General features: G+C 31.6%; 1 protein-coding gene across 1 annotated transcript; it reads right to left on the bottom strand.

Annotated features, from left to right (window-relative positions):
* Positions 1–1163: 1163 nt before the first annotated feature.
* Positions 1164–8709, bottom strand: LOC124165704 (nuclear transcription factor Y subunit beta-like; the record flags this gene model as incomplete). The annotated part of the gene is given in 7 exon segments (XM_046543191.1): positions 1164–1217; positions 1250–1408; positions 2259–2355; positions 2739–2838; positions 5446–5547; positions 6672–6796; positions 8585–8709. Coding segments are annotated over 7 exon segments (762 nt in total), but the record flags the coding sequence as incomplete, so codon positions are not given.
* Positions 8710–18876: the final 10167 nt, after the last annotated feature.

Raw genomic sequence — 18876 nt, 5'->3', positions numbered from 1 at the left:
AGTCGTTGAAAATGTTGTCGTTGAAAATGTTATCGTTAAAAATTTTGTCGTAGAAAATGTTGTCGATGAAAATGATGTTGTTAAAAATGTTTTTGTCGTTGTTGTTGTTGTTGTTTTTGTTGTAATGTTTTCGTTGTTGTTGTTGTTCTTGCTGTTGTTGTTTTTGTTATTGTTGTTTTGTTGTTGTAGTTGTTGTTGATGTATTTGTTGTTGTTGTTGTTGTTGTTGTTGTTGAAAATGTTGTCGATGAAAATGTTGTCGTTGAAAATGTTTTCGTTGAAAATGTTGTCATTGAAAATGTTGTCGTTAAAAATGTAGTCGTTGAAAATGTAGTAGTTGAGAATGTTGGCGTTGAATATGTTGTCATTGAAAATGTTGTCGTTGATAATGTTGTCGTTGAAAATGATGTCGTTGAAAATGTTGTCATTGAAAATGTTGTCGTTGAAAATATTGTCGCTGAAAAGGTTGTCGTTGAAAATGTTGTCGTTGAAAATTTCGTTGAATATGTTCTCGTTGAAAATGTTGTCGTTGAAAATGTTGTAGTTGAAAATGTTGTTGTTGAAAATATTGTTGTCGTTGTTGTTGTTGTTGTTGTTTTTGTAATGTTGTAGTTGTTGTTGTTTTTGTTGTTGTTGTTGTTGATTTTGTTGTTTTTTTTTGTTGTTATTTTTGTTGATGTTGTTGTTGTTAAAAATGTTGTCGTTGAAAATGTTGTCGGGGAAAATGTTGTCGTTGAAAATGTTGTCGTTGAAAATGTTGTCGTTGAAAATGTTGTCTTTGAAAATGTTGTCGTTGAAAATGTTGTCGTTGAAAATGTTGTCGTTGAAAATGTTGTCGTTGAAAATGTTGCCGTTGATAATGTTGTCGTTGAAAATTTTGTCGTTGAAAATGTTGTCGTTGAGAATGTTGTCGTTGAAAATGTTGTCGTTGAAAATGTTGTCGTTGAAAATGTTGTCGTTGAAAATGTTGTCGTTGAAAATGTTGTCGTTTAAAATGTTGTCGTTGAAAATGTTGTCGTTGAAAATGTTGTCGTTGAAAATGTTGTCGTTGAAAATGTTGTCGTTGAAAATTTTGTCGTTGAATATGTTGTCATTGAAAATGTTGTCGCTGAAAATGTTGTCTTTGAAAATGTTGTCGTTGAAAATGTTGTCGTTGAAAATGTTTTTGTTGTTGTGGTTGTTGTTGTTGCTGCTGTTGTTTTTGTTGTTGTTGTTGTTGTTGCTGTTGTTGTTCTTGTTTTTGTTGTTATTTTTGTTGTTGTAGTTTTATTTGTTGTTGTTGCTGTTTTTGTTGTTGTTGTTGATGGTGTTGTATGTGTTGTTGTTGTTGTTTTTGTTGTTGTTGCTGTTGTTGTTGTATTGTTGTTGTTGTTATTGTTGTTGTTGTTGTTGTTGTTGTTAATGTTGTTGTTGTCGTTGAAAATGTTGTCGTTGAAAATGCTGTCGTTGAAAATATTGTAGTTGAAAATGTTGTCGTTGAAAATGTTGTCGTAGGAAATGTTGTCGTTGAAAATGTTGTCGTTGAATATGTTGTCGTTGAAAATGTTGTCGTTGAAAATGTTGTCGATGAAAATGTTGTCGTTAAAAATGTTGTCGTTGAAAATGTTGTCGTTGAAAATGTTGTCGTTAAAAATGTTGTCAGAGAAAATGTTATCGTTGAAAATGTTGTCGTTGAAAATGTTGTCGTTGAAAATGTTATCGTTAAAAATGTTGACGTTGAAATTGTTGTCGTTTAAAATGTTGTTGTTGAAAATGTTGTTGTTGAAAATGTTGTTGTCGTTGTTGTTGTTGTTGTTGTTGTTGTAATGTTTTCGTTGTTGTTGTTGTTCTTGTTGTTGTTGTTTTTGTTATTGTTGTTTTGTTGTTGTAGTTGTTGTTGATGTATTTGATGTTGTTGTTGTTGTTGTTGTTGAAAATGTTGTCGATGAAAATGTTGTCGTTGAAAATGTTTTCGTTGAAAATGTTGTCGTTGAAAATGTTGTCGTTAAAAATGTAGTCGTTGAAAATGTTGTAGTTGAGAATGTTGGCGTTGAATATGTTGTCATTGAAAATGTTGTCGTTGATAATGTTGTCGTTGAAAATGTTGTCGTTGAAAATGTTGTCGTTGAAAATGTTGTCGTTGAAAATGTTGTCGTTGAAAACATTGTCGCTGAAAAAGTTGTCGTTGAAAATGTTGTCGTTGAAAATGTCGCTGAATATGTTCTCGTTGAAAATGTTGTCGTTGAAAATGTTGTCGTTGAAAATGTTGTTGTTGAAAATATTGTTGTCGTTGTTGTTGTTGTTGTTGTTTTTGTAATGTTGTAGTTGTTGTTGTTTTTGTTGTTGTTGTTGTTGATTTTGTTGTTTTTTTTGTTGTTATTGTTGTTGATGTATTTGTTATTGATGTTGTTGTTGTTGAAAATGTTGTCGTTGAAAATGTTGTCGTTGAAAATGTTGTCGTTGAAAGTGTTGTCATTGAAAATGTTTTCGTTGAAAATGTTGTCGTTGAAAATGTTGTCGTTAAAAATGTAGTAGTTGAAAATGTTGTAGTTGAGAATGTTGGCGTTGAATATGTTGTCATTGAAAATGTTGTCGTTGATAATGTTGTCGTTGAAAATGTTGTCGTTGAAAATGTTGTCGTTGAGAATGTTGTCGTTGAAAATATTGTCGCTGAAAAGGTTGTCTTTGAAAATATTGTCGTTGAAAATTTCGTTGAATATGTTCTCGTTGAAAATGTTGTCGTTGAAAATGTTGTCGTTGAAAATGTTGTTGTTGAAAATATTGTTGTCGTTGTTGTTGTTGTTGTTGTTTTTGTAATGTTGTAGTTGTTGTTGTTTTTGTTGTTGTTGTTGATTTTGTTGTTTTTTTGTTGTTATTGTTGTTGATGTATTTGTTGTTGATGTTGTTGTTAAAAATGTTGTCGTTGAAAATGTTGTCGTGGAAAATGTTGTCGTTGAAAACGTTGTCGTTGAAAATGTTGTCGTTGATAATGTTTTCGTTGAAAATGTTGTCGTTGAAAATGTTGTCGTTGAAAATGTTGTCGTTGAAAATGTTGTCGTTGAAAATGTTGCCGTTGATAATGTTGTCGTTGAAAATTTTGTAGTTGAAAATGTTGTTGTTGAGAATGTTGTCGTTGAAAATGTTGTCGTTGAAAATGTTGTCGTTGAAAATGTTGTCGTTGTAAATGTTGTCGTTTAAAATGTTGTCGTTGAAAATGTTGTCGTTGAAAATTTTGTCGTTGATAATGTTGTCGTTGAAAATGTTGTCGTTGAAAATGTTGTCGTTGAAAATTTTGTCGTTGAATATGTTGTCATTGAAAATGTTGTCGCTGAAAATGTTGTCGTTGAAAATGTTGTCACTGAAAATGTTGTCGTTGAAAATGTTGTCATTGAAAATGTTGTCATTGAAAATGTTCTCGTTGAAAATGTTGTCGTTGAAAATGTTGTCGTTGAAAATGTTGTCGTTGAAAATGTTGTCGTTGCATATGTTGTCGTTGAAAATTTTGTCGTTGAAAATGTTGTCGTAGAAAATTTTGTCGTTGAAAATGTTGTCGTTGAAAATGTTGTCGTTGAAAATATTGTCGTTGAAAATGTTGTCGTTGAAAATGTTGTCGTTGAAAATGTTCTCGTTGGAAATGTTCTCGCTGAAAATGTTGTCGTTGAAAATGTTGTCGTTGAAAATGTTGTTATTGAAAATATTTTTGTCGTTGTTGTTGTTGTTGTTGTTTTTGTTGTTTTTGTAATGTTGTAGTTGTTGTGGTTGTTGTTGTTGATATTGTTGTGTTTATTGTTGTTGTTGTTGTTGATGTATTTGTTGTTTTTGTTGTTGAAAATGTTGTCGTTCAAAATGTTGTCGTAGAAAATGTTGTCGTTGAAAATGTTGTCGTTGAAAATGTTTCGTTGAAAATGTTGTCGTTGTAAATGTTGTCGTTGAAAATGTTGTCGTTGAAAATGTTGGCGTTGAAAATGTTGCCGTTGAAAATGTTGTCGTTTAAAATGTTGTCGATGAAAATGTTGTCGTTGAGAATGTTGTTGTTGATAATGATGTCGTTTAAAATGTTGTCGTTGAAAATATTGTCGTTGAAAATGTTGTCGTTGAAAATGTAGTCGTTGAAAATGTTGTCGTTGAAAATGTTGTCGTTGAAAATGTTGTCGTTGAAAAAGTTGTCGTTGAAAATGTTGTTGTTGAAAATGTTGTCGTTGAAAATGTTGTCGTTGAAAATGTTGTCGTTGATAATGTTGTCGTTGAAAATGTTATCGTTAAAAATGTTGTCGTTGAAAATGTTGTCGTTTAAAATGTTGTTTTTGAAAATGTTGTTGTTGAAAATGATGTTGTCGTTGTTTTTGTTGTTGTTGTTGTTGTTGTTGTAATGTTGTAGTTGTTTTTGTTGTTCTTGTTGTTGTTGTTGTTGTTGTTATTGTTTTTTTGTTATTGTTGTTGTTGTTTATGTATTTGTTGTTGTTGTTTTTGTTGTTGTTGTTGTTGTTGTTGAAAATGTTGTCGATGAAAATGTTGTCGTTGAAAATGTTGTCTTTGAAAATGTTGGCGTTGAAAATGTTGTCGTTTAAAATGTAGTCGTTGAAAATGTTGTCGCTGAAAATGTTGTCGTTGAAAATGTTGTCGTTGAAAATGTTCTCGTTGAAAATGTTGTCGTTGAAAATGTTGTCGTTGAAAATGTTGTTGTTGAAAATATTGTTGTCGTTGTTGTTGTTGTTGTTGTTGTCGTATTTGTAATGTTGTAGTTGTTGTTGTTGTTGTTGTTGATGTTGATATTGTTGTTTTTGTTGTTGTTGTTGTTGTTGATGTATTTATTGTTGTTGTTGTTGTCGTTGAAAATGTTGTCGTTGAAAATGTTGTCGTTGAAAATGTTGTCGTTGAAAACGTTGTCGTTTAAAATGTTGTCGTGATAATGTTGTCGTTAAAAATGTTGTCGTTGAAAAATGTTGTCGTTAATAATGTTGTCGTTGAAAATGTTGTCGCTGAAAATGTTGTTGTTGAAAATGTTGTCGTTAAAAATGTTTTCGTTGAAAATGTTCTCGTTGAAAATGTTGTCGTTGAAAATGTTGTCGTTGAAAATATTGTCGTTGAAAATGTTGTCGTTGAAAATGTTGTCGTTGAAAATGTTGTCATTGAAAAAGTTGTAGTTGAAAATGTTTTCGTTGAAAATGTTGTCGTTGAAAATGTTGTCGTTTAAAATGTTGTCGTTGAAAATGTTGTCGTTGAAAATGTTGTCGCTGAAAATGTTGTCGTTGAAAATGTTGTCGTTAAAAATGTTGTCGTTGAAAATGTTCTCGTTGGAAATGTTGTCGTTGAAAATGTTGTCGTTTAAAATATTGTCGTTGAAAATGTTGTCGTTGAAAATGTTGTCGTTGAAAATGTTGTCGTTGAATAAGTTGTAGTTGAAAATGTTTTCGTTGAAAATGTTGTCGTTGAAAATGTTGTCGTTTAAAATGTTGTCGTTGAAAATGTTGTCGTTGAAAATGTTGCTTTTTTTGTTGTTGTTGTTGTTGCTGCTGTTGTTTTTGTTGTTGTTGTTGTTGTTGCTGTTGTTGATCTTGTTTTCGTTGTTGTTTTTGTTGTTGTTTTTGTCGTTGTTTTATTTGTTATTGTTGTTGTTTTTTTTTGTTGTTGTTGTTGATGGTGTTGTTGTTGTTTTTGTTGTTGTTGATGTTGTTGTTGTTGTATTGTTTTTGATGTTGTTGTTATTGTTGTTGTTGTTGTTGTTGTTGTCGTTGAAAATGTTGTCGTTCAAAAATGTTGTCGTTGAAAATGTTGTAGTTGAAAATGTTGTCGTTGAAAATGTTGTCGTAGAAAATTTTGTCGTTGAAAATGTTGTCGTTGAAAATGTTGTCGTTGAAAATGTTTACGTTGAAAATGTTGTCGTTGAAAATGTTGTCGTTGAAAATGTTCTCGTTGGAAATGTTCTCGCTGAAAATGTTGTCGTTGAAAATGTTGTCGTTGCATATGTTGTCGTTGAAAATTTTGTCGTTGAAAATGTTGTCGTAGAAAATTTTGTCGTTGAAAATGTTGTCGTTGAAAATGTTGTCGTTGAAAATATTGTCGTTGAAAATGTTGTCGTTGAAAATGTTGTCGTTGAAAATGTTCTCGTTGGAAATGTTCTCGCTGAAAATGTTGTCGTTGAAAATGTTGTCGTTGAAAATGTTGTTATTGAAAATATTGTTGTCGTTGTTGTTGTTGTTGTTGTTTTTGTAATGTTGTAGTTGTTGTGGTTGTTGTTGTTGATATTGTTGTTTTTATTGTTGTTGTTGTTGTTGATGTATTTGTTGTTTTTGTTGTTGAAAATGTTGTCGTTCAAAATGTTGTCGTAGAAAATGTTGTCGTTGAAAATGTTGTCGTTGAAAATGTTTCGTTGAAAATGTTGTCGTTGAAAATGTTGTCGTTTAAAATGTTGTCGTTGAAAATGTTGTCGTTGAAAATGTTGTCGCTGAAAATGTTGTCGTTGAAAATGTTGTCGTTAAAAATGTTGTCGTTGAAAATGTTCTCGTTGGAAATGTTGTCGTTGAAAATGTTGTCGTTGAAAATATTGTCGTTGAAAATGTTGTCGTTGAAAATGTTGTCGTTGAAAATGTTGTCGTTGAATAAGTTGTAGTTGAAAATGTTTTCGTTGAAAATGTTGTCGTTGAAAATGTTGTCGTTGAAAATGTTGTCGTTGAAAATGTTGTTATTGAAAATATTGTTGTCGTTGCTTTTTTTGTTGTTGTTGTTGTTGCTGCTGTTCTTTTTGTTGTTGTTGTTGTTGTTGCTGTTGTTGATCTTGTTTTCGTTGTTGTTTTTGTTGTTGTTTTTGTCGTTGTTTTATTTGTTATTGTTGTTGTTTTTTTTTGTTGTTGTTGTTGATGGTGTTGTTGTTGTTTTTGTTGTTGTTGATGTTGTTGTTGTTGTATTGTTGTTGATGTTGTTGTTATTGTTGTTGTTGTTGTTGTTGTTGTCGTTGAAAATGTTGTCGTTCAAAAATGTTGTCGTTGAAAATATTGTAGTTGAAAATGTTGTCGTTGAAAATGTTGTCGTAGAAAATTTTGTCGTTGAAAATGTTGTCGTTGAAAATGTTGTCGTTGAAAATGTTGTCGTTGAAAATGTTTCGTTGAAAATGTTCTCGTTGGAAACGTTCTCGCTGAAAATGTTGTCGTTGAAAATGTTGTCGTTGAAAATGTTGTTATTGAAAATATTGTTGTCGTTGTTGTTGTTGTTGTTGTTGTTGTTTTTTTTGTAATGCTGTAGTTGTTGTTGTTGTTCTTGTTGTTGTTGTTGTAGTTGTTATATTTGTTTTGTTGTTGTTGTTGTTGTTGATGTATTTTTTGTTGTTGTTGTTGTTTTTGTTATTAAAAATGTTGTCGTAGAGATGTTTTCGTTGAAAATGTTTTCGTTGAAAATGTTGTCGTTGAAAATGTTGTCGTTAAAATTGCAGTCGTTGATAATGATGTCGTTGAAAATGTTGGCGTTGAAAATGTTGTCGTTGAAAATGTTGTCGCTGAAAATATTGTCGTTAAAAATGTTGTCGTTGAAAATGTTGTCGTTTAAAAATTTGTCGTTGAAAATGTTGTCGTTGAAAATGTTGTCGTTGAAAATGTTGTCGTTGAAAAGTTTGTCTTTGAAAATGTTGTCGTTGAAAATGTTGTCGCTGAAAATGTTGTCGTTGAGAATGTTGTCGCTGAAAATGTTGTCGTTGAAAATGTTGTCTTTGAAAATGTTGTCGTTGAAAATGTTGTCGTTGAAAATGTTGTCGTTGAAAATGTATCGTTGAAAATGTATCGATGAAAATGTTGTCGTTGAAAATGTTGTCGTTAAAAATGTTGTCGTTGAAAATGTTGTCGTTGACAATGTTGGCGTTGAAAATGTTGTCGTTGAAAATGTTGTCGTTGAATATTTTGTCGATGAAAATGTTGTCAATGAAATTGTTGTCGTTGAAAATGTTGTCGTTTATAATTTTGTCGTTGAAAATGTTGTCGTTGAAAGTTTTGTCGTTGAATATGTTGTCGTTGAAAATGTTGTCGTTGAAAATATTGTCGTTGAAAATGTTGTCGCTGAAAATGTTGTCGTTGAAAATGTTGTCGTTGAAAATGTTGTCGTTGAAAATGTTCTCGTTGAAAATGTTGTCGTTGAAAATGTTGTCGTTCAAAATATTGTCGTTGAAAATGTTGTCGTTGAAAATGTTGTCGTTGAAAATGTTGTCGTTGAATATGTTGTAGTTGAAAATGTTGTCGATGAAAATGTTGTCGCTTAAAATGTTGTCGTTGAAAATGTAGTCGTTGAAAATGTTGTCGTTGAAAATGTGTTCGTTGAAAATATTGTCGTTGATAATGTTGTCGTTGAAAATGTTGTCGTTGAAAATGTTGTCGTTGAAAATGTTGTCGTTGAAAATGTTGTCGTTGAAAATTTTTTCGTTGAAAATGTCGTCGTTGAAAATGTTGTCGTTGAAAATGTTGTTGTTGAAAATTTTGTCGCTGAAAATGTTGCCGTTGAAAATATTGTCGTTGAAAATGTTGTCGCTGAAAATGTTCTCGTCGAAAATGTTGTCGTTGAAAATGTTGTCGTTGAAAATGTTGTGGTTGAAAATATTGTTTTCGTTGTTGTTGTTGTTGTTGTTTTTGTAATGTTGTAGTTTTTGTTGTTGTTGTTGTTGTGTTTGTTGTTGTTGTTGATATTGTTGTTTTTGTTGTTGTTGTATTTGTTGAAGTATTTGTTGTTGTTGTGATTGTTGTTGAAAATGTTGTCGTTCAAAATGTTGTCGTTGAAAATGTTGTCGTTGAAAATGTTGTCATTGAAAATGTTGTGGTTGAAAATGTTGTCGTTGAAAATGTTGTTGCCGGAAATGTTGTCGTTGAAAATGTTGTCGTTGAAAATGTTGTCGTTGAAAATGTTCTCGTTGAAAATGTTGTCGTTGAAAATGTTGTCGTTGAAAAGTTTTTCGTTGAAAATGTTGTCGTTGAAAATGTTATCGTTGAAAATGTTGTCGTTGAAAATGTTGTCGTTGAAAATGTTATCGTTGAAAATGTTGTCGTTGAAAATCTTGTCGTTGAAAATGTTGTCGTTGAAAATGTTCTCGTTGAAAATGTTGTCGTTGAAAATGTTGTCGTTCAAAATATTACCGTTGAAAATGTTGTCGTTGAAAATGTTGTCGTTGAAAATGTTGTCGTTGAAAATGTTATCGTTGAAAATGTTGTCGTTGAAAATGTTGTCGTTGAAAATGTTGTCGTTGAAAATGTTCTCGTTGAAAATGTTATCGTTGAAAATGTTGTCGTTCAAAATATTACCGTTGAAAATGTTGTCGTTGAAAATGTTGTCGTTGAAAATGTTGTCGTTGAATATGTTGTAGTTGATAATGTTGTCGTTGAAAATGTTGTCGTTGAAAATGTTGTCGTTGAAAATGTTGTCGTTGAAAATGTTGTCGTTGAAAATGTTATCGTTGAAAATGTTGTCGTTGAAAATGTTGTCGCTGAAAATTTTGTCGTTGAAAATGTTCTCGTTGAAAATGTTGTCGTTGAAAATGTTATTGTTCAAAATATTACCGTTGAAAATATTGTCGTTGAAAATGTTGTCGTTGAAAATGTTGTCGTTGAAAATGTTGTCGTTGATAATGTTATCGTTGAAAATGTTGTCGTTTAAAATTTTGTCGTTGAAAATGTTGTCGTTGAAAATGTTCTCGTTGAAAATGTTGTCGTTGAAAATGTTGTCGTTCAAAATATTACCGTTGAAAATGTTGTCGTTGAAAATGTTATCGTTGAAAATGTTGTCGTTGAATATGTTGTAGTTGAAAATGTTGTCGTTGAAAATGTTGTCGTTGAAAATGTTGTTGTTGAAAATGTTGTCGTTGAAAATGTGTTCGTTGAAAAAATTGTCGTTGATAATGTTGTCGTTGAAAATGTTGTCGTTGAAAATGTTGTCGTTGAAAATGTTGTCGTTGAAAATGTTGTCGTTGAAAATTTTGTCGTTGAAAATGTCGTCGTTGAAAATGTTGTCGTTGAAAATGTTGTAGTTGAAAATTTTGTCGCTGAAAATGTTGTCGTTGAAAATATTGTCGTTGAAAATGTTGTCGCTGAAAATGTTCTCGTCGAAAATGTTGTCGTTGAAAATGTTGTCGTTGAAAATGTTGTTGTTGAAAATATTGTTTTCGTTGTTGTTGTTGTTGTTGTTTTTGTAATGTTGTAGTTTTTGTTGTTGTTGTTATTGTGTTTGTTGTTGTTGTTGATATTGTTGTTTTTGTTGTTGTTGTATTTGTTGATGTATTTGTTGTTGTTGTGATTGTTGTTGAAAATGTTGTCGTTCAAAATGTTGTCGTTGAAAATGTTGTCGTTGAAAATGTTGTCGTTGAAAATGTTGTGGTTGAAAATGTTGTCGTTGAAAATGTTGTTGCCGGAAATGTTGTCGTTGGAAATGTTGTCGTTGAAAATGTTGTCGTTGAAAATGTTCTCGTTGAAAATGTTGTCGTTGGAAATGTTGTCGTTGAAAAAATTTTCGTTGAAAATGTTGTCGTTGAAAATGTTGTCGTTGAAAATGTTTTCGTTAAAAATGTTGTCGTTGAAAATGTTGTCGTTGAAAATGTTGTCGTTGAAAATGTTCTCGTTGAAAATGTTGTCGTTGAAAATGTTGTCGTTCAAAATATTACCGTTGAAAATGTTGTCGTTGAAAATGTTGTCGTTGAAAATGTTGTCGTTGAAAATGTTATCGTTGAAAATGTTGTCGTTGAAAATGTTGTCGTTGAAAATGTTGTCGTTGAAAATGTTCTCGTTGAAAATGTTCTCGTTGAAAATGTTGTCGTTGAAAATGTTGTCGTTCAAAATATTACCGTTGAAAATGTTGTCGTTGAAAATGTTGTCGTTGAAAATGTTGTCGTTGAATATGTTGTAGTTGATAATGTTGTCGTTGAAAATGTTGTCGTTGAAAATGTTGTCGTTGAAAATGTTGTCGTTGAAAATGTTGTCGTTGAAAATGTTATCGTTGAAAATGTTGTCGTTGAAAATGTTGTCGCTGAAAATGTTGTCGTTGAAAATGTTCTCGTTGAAAATGTTGTCGTTGAAAATGTTATCGTTCAAAATATTACCGTTGAAAATGTTGTCGTTGAAAATGTTGTCGTTGAAAATGTTGTCGTTGAAAATGTTATCGTTGAAAATGTTGTCGTTTAAAATGTTGTCGTTGAAAATGTTGTCGTTGAAAATGTTCTCGTTGAAAATGTTGTCGTTCAAAATATTACCGTTGAAAATGTTGTCGTTGAAAATGTTGTCGTTGAAAATGTTGTCGTTGAATATGTTGTAGTTGAAAATGTTGTCGTTGAAAATGTTGTCGTTGAAAATGTTGTTGTTGAAAATGTTGTCGTTGAAAATGTGTTCGTTGAAAAAATTGTCGTTGATAATGTTGTCGTTGAAAATGTTGTCGTTGAAAATGTTGTCGTTGAAAATGTTGTCGTTGAAAATGTTGTCGTTGAAAATTTTGTCGTTGAAAATGTCGTCGTTGAAAATGTTGTCGTTGAAAATGTTGTAGTTGAAAATTTTGTCGCTGAAAATGTTGTCGTTGAAAATATTGTCGTTGAAAATGTTGTCGCTGAAAATGTTCTCGTCGAAAATGTTGTCGTTGAAAATGTTGTCGTTGAAAATGTTGTTGTTGAAAATATTGTTTTCGTTGTTGTTGTTGTTGTTGTTTTTGTAATGTTGTAGTTTTTGTTGTTGTTGTTATTGTGTTTGTTGTTGTTGTTGATATTGTTGTTTTTGTTGTTGTTGTATTTGTTGATGTATTTGTTGTTGTTGTGATTGTTGTTGAAAATGTTGTCGTTCAAAATGTTGTCGTTGAAAATGTTGTCGTTGAAAATGTTGTCGTTGAAAATGTTGTGGTTGAAAATGTTGTCGTTGAAAATGTTGTTGCCGGAAATGTTGTCGTTGAAAATGTTGTCGTTGAAAATGTTGTCGTTGAAAATGTTCTCGTTGAAAATGTTGTCGTTGGAAATGTTGTCGTTGAAAAAATTTTCGTTGAAAATGTTGTCGTTGAAAATGTTGTCGTTGAAAATGTTTTCGTTAAAAATGTTGTCGTTGAAAATGTTATCGTTGAAAATGTTGTCGTTGAAAATGTTGTCGTTGAAAATGTTGTCGTTGAAAATGTAGTCGTTGAAAATATTGTCGTTGAAATAGTTGACGTTGAAAATGTTGTCGTTAAAAATGTTGTCGTTGTAAATGTTGTCGTTGACAATGTTGTCGTTGAAAACGTTGTCGTAGAAAATGTTGTCGTTGAAAATGTTGTCGTTGAAATGTTGTCGCTGAAAATGTTGTCGTTGGAAATGTTGTCGTTGAAAATGTTGTAGTTGAAAATGTTGTCGTTGAAAATGTTGTCGTTGAAAATATTATCACTAAAAATGTTGTCGATGAAAATGTTGTCGTTGAAAATGTTGTTGTTGAAAATATTGATGTTGAAAATATTGTTGTCGTTGTTGTTGTTGTTGGAATTTTTGTAATGTTGTAGTTGTTGTTGTTTTTGTTGTTGTTATTGTTGATTTTGTTGTTGTTGTTGTTGTTGATGTATTTGTTGTTGTTGTTATTGTTGTTGTTGTTGAAAATGTTGTCGTTGAAAATGTTGTCGTTGAAAATGGCCTCGTTAAAAAAGTTGTCGTTGAAAATGTTGTCGTTGAAAATGTTGCCGTTGAAAATGTTGTCGTTGAAAATGTTTTATTGTTGAAAATGTTGTCGTTGAAAATATTGTCGTTGAAAATGTTGTCGTTGAAAATGTTGTCGTTGAAAATGTTGTCGTTGAAAATGTTGTCGTTGAAAATGTATCGTTGAAAATGTATCGTTGAAAATGTTGTCGTTGAAATTGTTGTCGTTGAAAATGTTGTCGTTAAAAATGTTGTCGTTGAAAATGTTGTCGTTGAAAATGTTGTCGTTGAAAATGATGTCGTTTAAAATGTTGTCGTTGAAAAAGTTCTCGCTGAAAATGTTGTCGTTGAAAATGTTGTCGTTGAAAATGTTCTCGTTGAATATGTTGTCGTTGAAAATGTTGTCGTTGAAAATGTTGTCGTTGAAAATGTTGGCGTTGAAAATGTTGTCGTTGAAAATGTTGTCGTTGAAAATGTTGTCGTTAAAAATGTTGTCGTAGGAAATGTTGTCGTTGAAAATGTTGTCGTTGAAAATGTTGTCGTTGAAAATGTTGTCGTTTAAAATGTTGTCATTGAAAAGGTTGTCGTTGAAAATGTTGTCGTTAAAAATGTTGTCGTTGTAAATGTTGTCGTTGACAATGTTGTCGTTGAAAACGTTGTCGTAGAAAATGTTGTCGTTGAAAATGTTGTCGTTGAAATGTTGTCGTTGAAAATGTTGTCGTTGGAAATGTTGTCGTTGAAAATGTTGTAGTTGAAAATGTTGTCGTTGAAAATGTTGTCGTTGAAAATATTATCACTAAAAATGTTGTCGATGAAAATGTTGTCGTTGAAAATGTTGTTGTTGAAAATATTGATGTTGAAAATATTGTTGTCGTTGTTGTTGTTGTTGGAATTTTTGTAATGTTGTAGTTGTTGTTGTTTTTGTTGTTGTTATTGTTGATTTTGTTGTTGTTGTTGTTGTTGATGTATTTGTTGTTGTTGTTATTGTTGTTGTTGTTGAAAATGTTGTCGTTGAAAATGTTGTCGTTGAAAATGTTGTCGTTGAAAATGGCCTCGTTAAAAAAGTTGTCGTTGAAAATGTTGTCGTTGAAAATGTTGCCGTTGAAAATGTTGTCGTTGAAAATGTTTTATCGTTGAAAATGTTGTCGTTGAAAATTTCGTCGTTGAAAATGTTGTCGTTGAAAATGTTGTCGTTGAAAATGTTGTCGTTGAAAATGTTGTCGTTGAAAATGTTGTCGTTGAAAATGTATCGTTGAAAATGTATCGTTGAAAATGTTGTCGTTGAAATTGTTGTCGTTGAAAATGTTGTCGTTAAAAATGTTGTCGCTGAAAATGTTGTCGTTGAAATTGTTGTCGTTGAAAATGATGTCGTTTAAAATGTTGTCGTTGAAAATGTTCTCGCTGAAAATGTTGTCGTTGAAAATGTTGTCGTTGAAAATGTTCTCGTTGAATATGTTGTCGTTGAAAATGTTGTCGTTGAAAATGTTGTCGTTGAAAATGTTGGCGTTGAAAATGTTGTCGCTGAAAATGTTGTCGTTGAAAATGTTGTCGTTAAAAATGTTGTCGTAGGAAATGTTGTCGTTGAAAATGTTGTCGTTGAAAATTTTGTCGTTGAAAATGTTGTCGTTTAAAATGTTGTCGTTGAAAATGTTGTTGCTTAAAATGTTGTCATTGAAAATGTTGTCGTTAAAAATGTTGTCGTTGAAGATTGTTTTCGTTGAAAATGTTGTCGTTGAAAATGTTGTCGTTGAAAATGTATCGTTGAAAATGTATCGTTGAAAATGTTGTCGTTGAAATTGTTGTCGTTGAAAATGTTGTCGTTAAAAATGTTGTCGTTGAAAATGTAGTCGTTGAAAATGTTGTCGTTGAAAATGATGTCGTTTAAAATGTTGTCGTTGAAAATGTTCTCGCTGAAAATGTTGTCGTTGAAAATGTTGTCGTTGAAAATGTTCTCGTTGAATATGTTGTCGTTGAAAATGTTGTCGTTGAAAATGTTGTCGTTGAAAATGTTGGCGATGAAAATGTTGTCGTTGAAAATGTTGTCGTTGAAAATGTTGTCGTTAAAAATGTTGTCGTAGGAAATGTTGTCGTTGAAAATGTTGTCGTTGAAAATGTTGTCGTTGAAAATGTTGTCGTTTAAAATGTTGTCGTTGAAAATGTTGTTGCTGAAAATGTTGTCATTGAAAATGTTGTCGTTGAAAATGTTCTCGTTGAAAATGTTGTCGTTGTAAATGTTGTCGTTGAAAAAGTTTATGTTGAAAATATTGTTGTCTTTGTTTTTTTTGTTGTTGTCGTTTTTGTAATGTTGTAGTTGTTGTTGTTGTTGTTGTTGTTGTTGATATTGTTGTTTTTGTTGTTGTTGTTGTTGTTGATGTATTTGTTGTTGTTGTTGTTGTTGAAAACGTTGTCGTTCAAAATGTTGTCGTTCAAAATGTTGTCGTTGAAAATGTTGTCGTTGACAATGTTGGCGTTGAAAATGTTGTCGTTGAAAATGTTGTCGTTGAATATTTTGTCGATGAAAATGTTGTCGTTGAAAGTTTTGTCGTTGAATATGTTGTCGTTGAAAATGTTGTCGGTGAAAATATTGTCGTTGAAAATGTTGTCGCTGAAAATGTTGTCGTTGAAAATGTTGTCGTTGAAAATGTTGTCGTTGAAAATGTTCTCGTTGAAAATGTTGTCGTTGAAAATGTTGTCGTTCAAAATATTGTCGTTGAAAATGTTGTCGATGAAAATGTTGTCGTTGAAAATGTTGTCGTTGAATATGTTGTAGTTGAAAATGTTGTCATTGAAAATGTTGTCGCTGAAAATGTTGTCGTTGAAAATGTAGTCGTTGAAAATGTTGTCGTTGAAAATGTGTTCGTTGAAAATATTGTCGTTGATAATGTTGTCGTTGAAAATGTTGTCGTTGAAAATGTTGTCGTTGAAAATTTTGTCGTTGAAAATGTTGTCGTTGAAAATTTTGTCGTTGAAAATGTCGTCGTTGAAAATGTTGTCGTTGAAAATGTTGTTGTTGAAAATTTTGTCGCTGAAAATGTTGCCGTTGAAAATATTGTCGTTGAAAATGTTGTCGCTGAAAATGTTCTCGTCGAAAATGTTGTCGTTGAAAATGTTGTCGTTGAAAATGTTGTCGTTGAATATGTTGTAGTTGATAATGTTGTCGTTGAAAATGTTGTCGTTGAAAATGTTGTCGTTGAAAATGTTGTCGTTGAAAATGTTGTCGTTGAAAATGTTATCGTTGAAAATGTTGTCGTTGAAAATGTTGTCGTTGAAAATGTTGTCGTTGAAAATGTTCTCGTTGAAAATGTTGTCGTTGAAAATGTTATCGTTCAAAATATTACCGTTGAAAATGTTGTCGTTGAAAATGTTGTCGTTGAAAATGTTGTCGTTGAAAATGTTATCGTTGAAAATGTTGTCGTTTAAAATGTTGTCGTTGAAAATGTTGTCGCTGAAAATGTTCTCGTTGAAAATGTAGTCGTTGAAAATGTTGTCGTTCAAAATATTACCGTTGAAAATGTTGTCGTTAAAATGTTGTCGTTGAAAATGTTGTCGTTGAATATGTTGTAGTTGAAAATGTTGTCGTTGAAAATGTTGTCGTTGAAAATGTTGTCGTTGAAAATGTTGTCGTTGAAAATGTGTTCGTTGAAAATATTGTCGTTGATAATGTTGTCGTTGAAAATGTTGTCGTTGAAAATGTTGTCGTTGAAAATGTTGTCGTTGAAAATGTTGTCGTTGAAAATTTTGTCGTTGAAAAGGTCGTCGTTGAAAATGTTGTCGTTGAAAATGTTGTAGTTGAAAATTTTGTCGCTGAAAATGTTGTCGTTGAAAATATTGTCGTTGAAAATGTTGTCGCTGAAAATGTTCTCGTCGAAAATGTTGTCGTTGAAAATGTTGTCGTTGAAAATGTTGTTGTTGAAAATATTGTTTTCGTTGTTGTTGTTGTTGTTGTTTTTGTAATGTTGTAGTTTTTGTTGTTGTTGTTGTTGTGTTTGTTGTTTTTGTTGATATTGTTGTTTTTGTTGTTATTGTATTTGTTGATGTATTTGTTGTTGTTGTGATTGTTGTTGAAAATGTTGTCGTTCAAAATATTGTCGTTGAAAATGTTGTCGTTGAAAATGTTGTCGTTGAAAATGTTGTGGTTGAAAATGTTGTCGTTGAAAATGTTGTTGCCGGAAATGTTGTCGTTGAAAATGTTGTCGTTGAAAATGTTGTCGTTGAAAATGTTCTCGTTGAAAATGTTGTCGTTGGAAATGTTGTCGTTGAAAAGTTTTTCGTTGAAAATGTTGTCGTTGAAAATGTTGTCGTTGAAAATGTTTTCGTTAAAAATGTTGTCGTTGAAAATGTTGTCGTTGAAAATGTAGTCGTTGAAAATGTTGTCGTTGAAAATGTTGTCGCTGAAAATGTTCTCGTTGAAAATGTAGTCGTTGAAAATGTTGTCGTTCAAAATATTACCGTTGAAAATGTTGTCGTTAAAATGTTGTCGTTGAAAATGTTGTCGTTGAAAACGTTGTCGTAGAAAATGTTGTCGTTGAAAATGTTGTCGTTGAAATGTTGTCGTTGAAAATGTTGTCGTTGGAAATGTTGTCGTTGAAAATGTTGTAGTTGAAAATGTTGTCGTTGAAAATGTTGTCGTTGAAAATATTATCACTAAAAATGTTGTCGATGAAAATGTTGTCGTTGAAAATGTTGTTGTTGAAAATATTGATGCTGAAAATATTGTTGTCGTTGTTGTTGTTGTTGGAATTTTTGTAATGTTGTAGTTGTTGTTGTTTTTGTTGTTGTTATTGTTGATTTTGTTGTTGTTGTTGTTGTTGTTGATGTATTTGTTGTTGTTGTTATTGTTGTTGTTGTTGAAAATGTTGTCGTTGAAAATGTTGTCGTTGAAAATGGCCTCGTTAAAAAGTTGTCGTTGAAAATGTTGTCGTTGAAAATGTTGCCGTTGAAAATGTTGTCGTTGAAAATGTTTTATCGTTGAAAATGTTGTCGTTGAAAATTTTGTCGTTGAAAATGTTGTCGTTGAAAATGTTGTCGTTGAAAATGTTGTCGTTGAAAATGTATCGTTGAAAATGTATCGTTGAAAATGTTGTCGTTGAAATTGTTGTCGTTGAAAATGTTGTCGTTAAAAATGTTGTCGTTGAAAATGTTGTCGTTGAAAATGTTGTCGTTGAAAATGATGTCGTTTAAAATGTTGTCGTTGAAAAAGTTCTCGCTGAAAATGTTGTCGTTGAAAATGTTGTCGTTGAAAATGTTCTCGTTGAATATGTTGTCGTTGAAAATGTTGTCGTTGAAAATGTTGTCGTTGAAAATGTTGGCGTTGAAAATGTTGTCGTTGAAAATGTTTTCGTTGAAAATGTTGTCGTTAAAAATGTTGTCGTAGGAAATGTTGTCGTTGAAAATGTTGTCGTTGAAAATGTTGTCGTTGAAAATGTTGTCGTTTAAAATGTTGTCGTTGAAAATGTTGTTGCTGAAAATGTTGTCATTGAAAATGTTGTCGTTGAAAATGTTGTCGTTGAAAATGTTGTCGTTGAAAATTTTGTCGTTGAAAATGTTGTCGTTGAAAATGTATCGTTGAAAATGTATCGTTGAAAATGTTGTCGTTGAAATTGTTGTCGTTGAAAATGTTGTCGTTGAAAATGTTGTCGTTGAAAATGTTGTCGTTGAAAATGTTGTCGTTGAAAATGTATCGTTGAAAAGGTATCGTTGAAAATGTTGTCGTTGAAATTGTTGTCGTTGAAAATGTTGTCGTTAAAAATGTTGTCGTTGAAAGTTTTGTCGTTGAATATGTTGTCGTTGAAAATGTTGTCGGTGAAAATATTGTCGTTGAAAATGTTGTCGCTGAAAATGTTGTCGTTGAAAATGTTGTCGTTGAAAATGTTCTCGTTGAATATGTTGTCGTTGAAAATGTTGTCGTTGAAAATGTTGTCGTTGAAAATGTATCGTTGAAAATGAATCGTTGAAAATGTTGTCGTTGAAATTGTTGTCGTTGAAAATGTTGTCGTTGAAAATGTTGTCGTTGAAAATGTTGTCGTTGAAAATGTTGTCGTTGAAAATGTATCGTTGAAAATGTATCGTTGAAAATGTTGTCGTTGAAATTGTTGTCGTTGAAAATGTTGTCGTTAAAAATGTTGTCGTTGAAAGTTTTGTCGTTGAATATGTTGTCGTTGAAAATGTTGTCGGTGAAAATATTGTCGTTGAAAATGTTGTCGCTGAAAATGTTGTCGTTGAAAATGTTGTCGTTGAAAATGTTGTCGTTGAAAATGTTGTCGTTCAAAATATTGTCGTTGAAAATGTTGTCGTTGAAAATGT

Source organism: Ischnura elegans, chromosome 9, assembly GCF_921293095.1.
Source record: "Ischnura elegans chromosome 9, ioIscEleg1.1, whole genome shotgun sequence".
NCBI lineage: Eukaryota > Metazoa > Arthropoda > Insecta > Odonata > Coenagrionidae > Ischnura > Ischnura elegans.
This window is presented reverse-complemented; position numbering and strand designations above follow the sequence as displayed.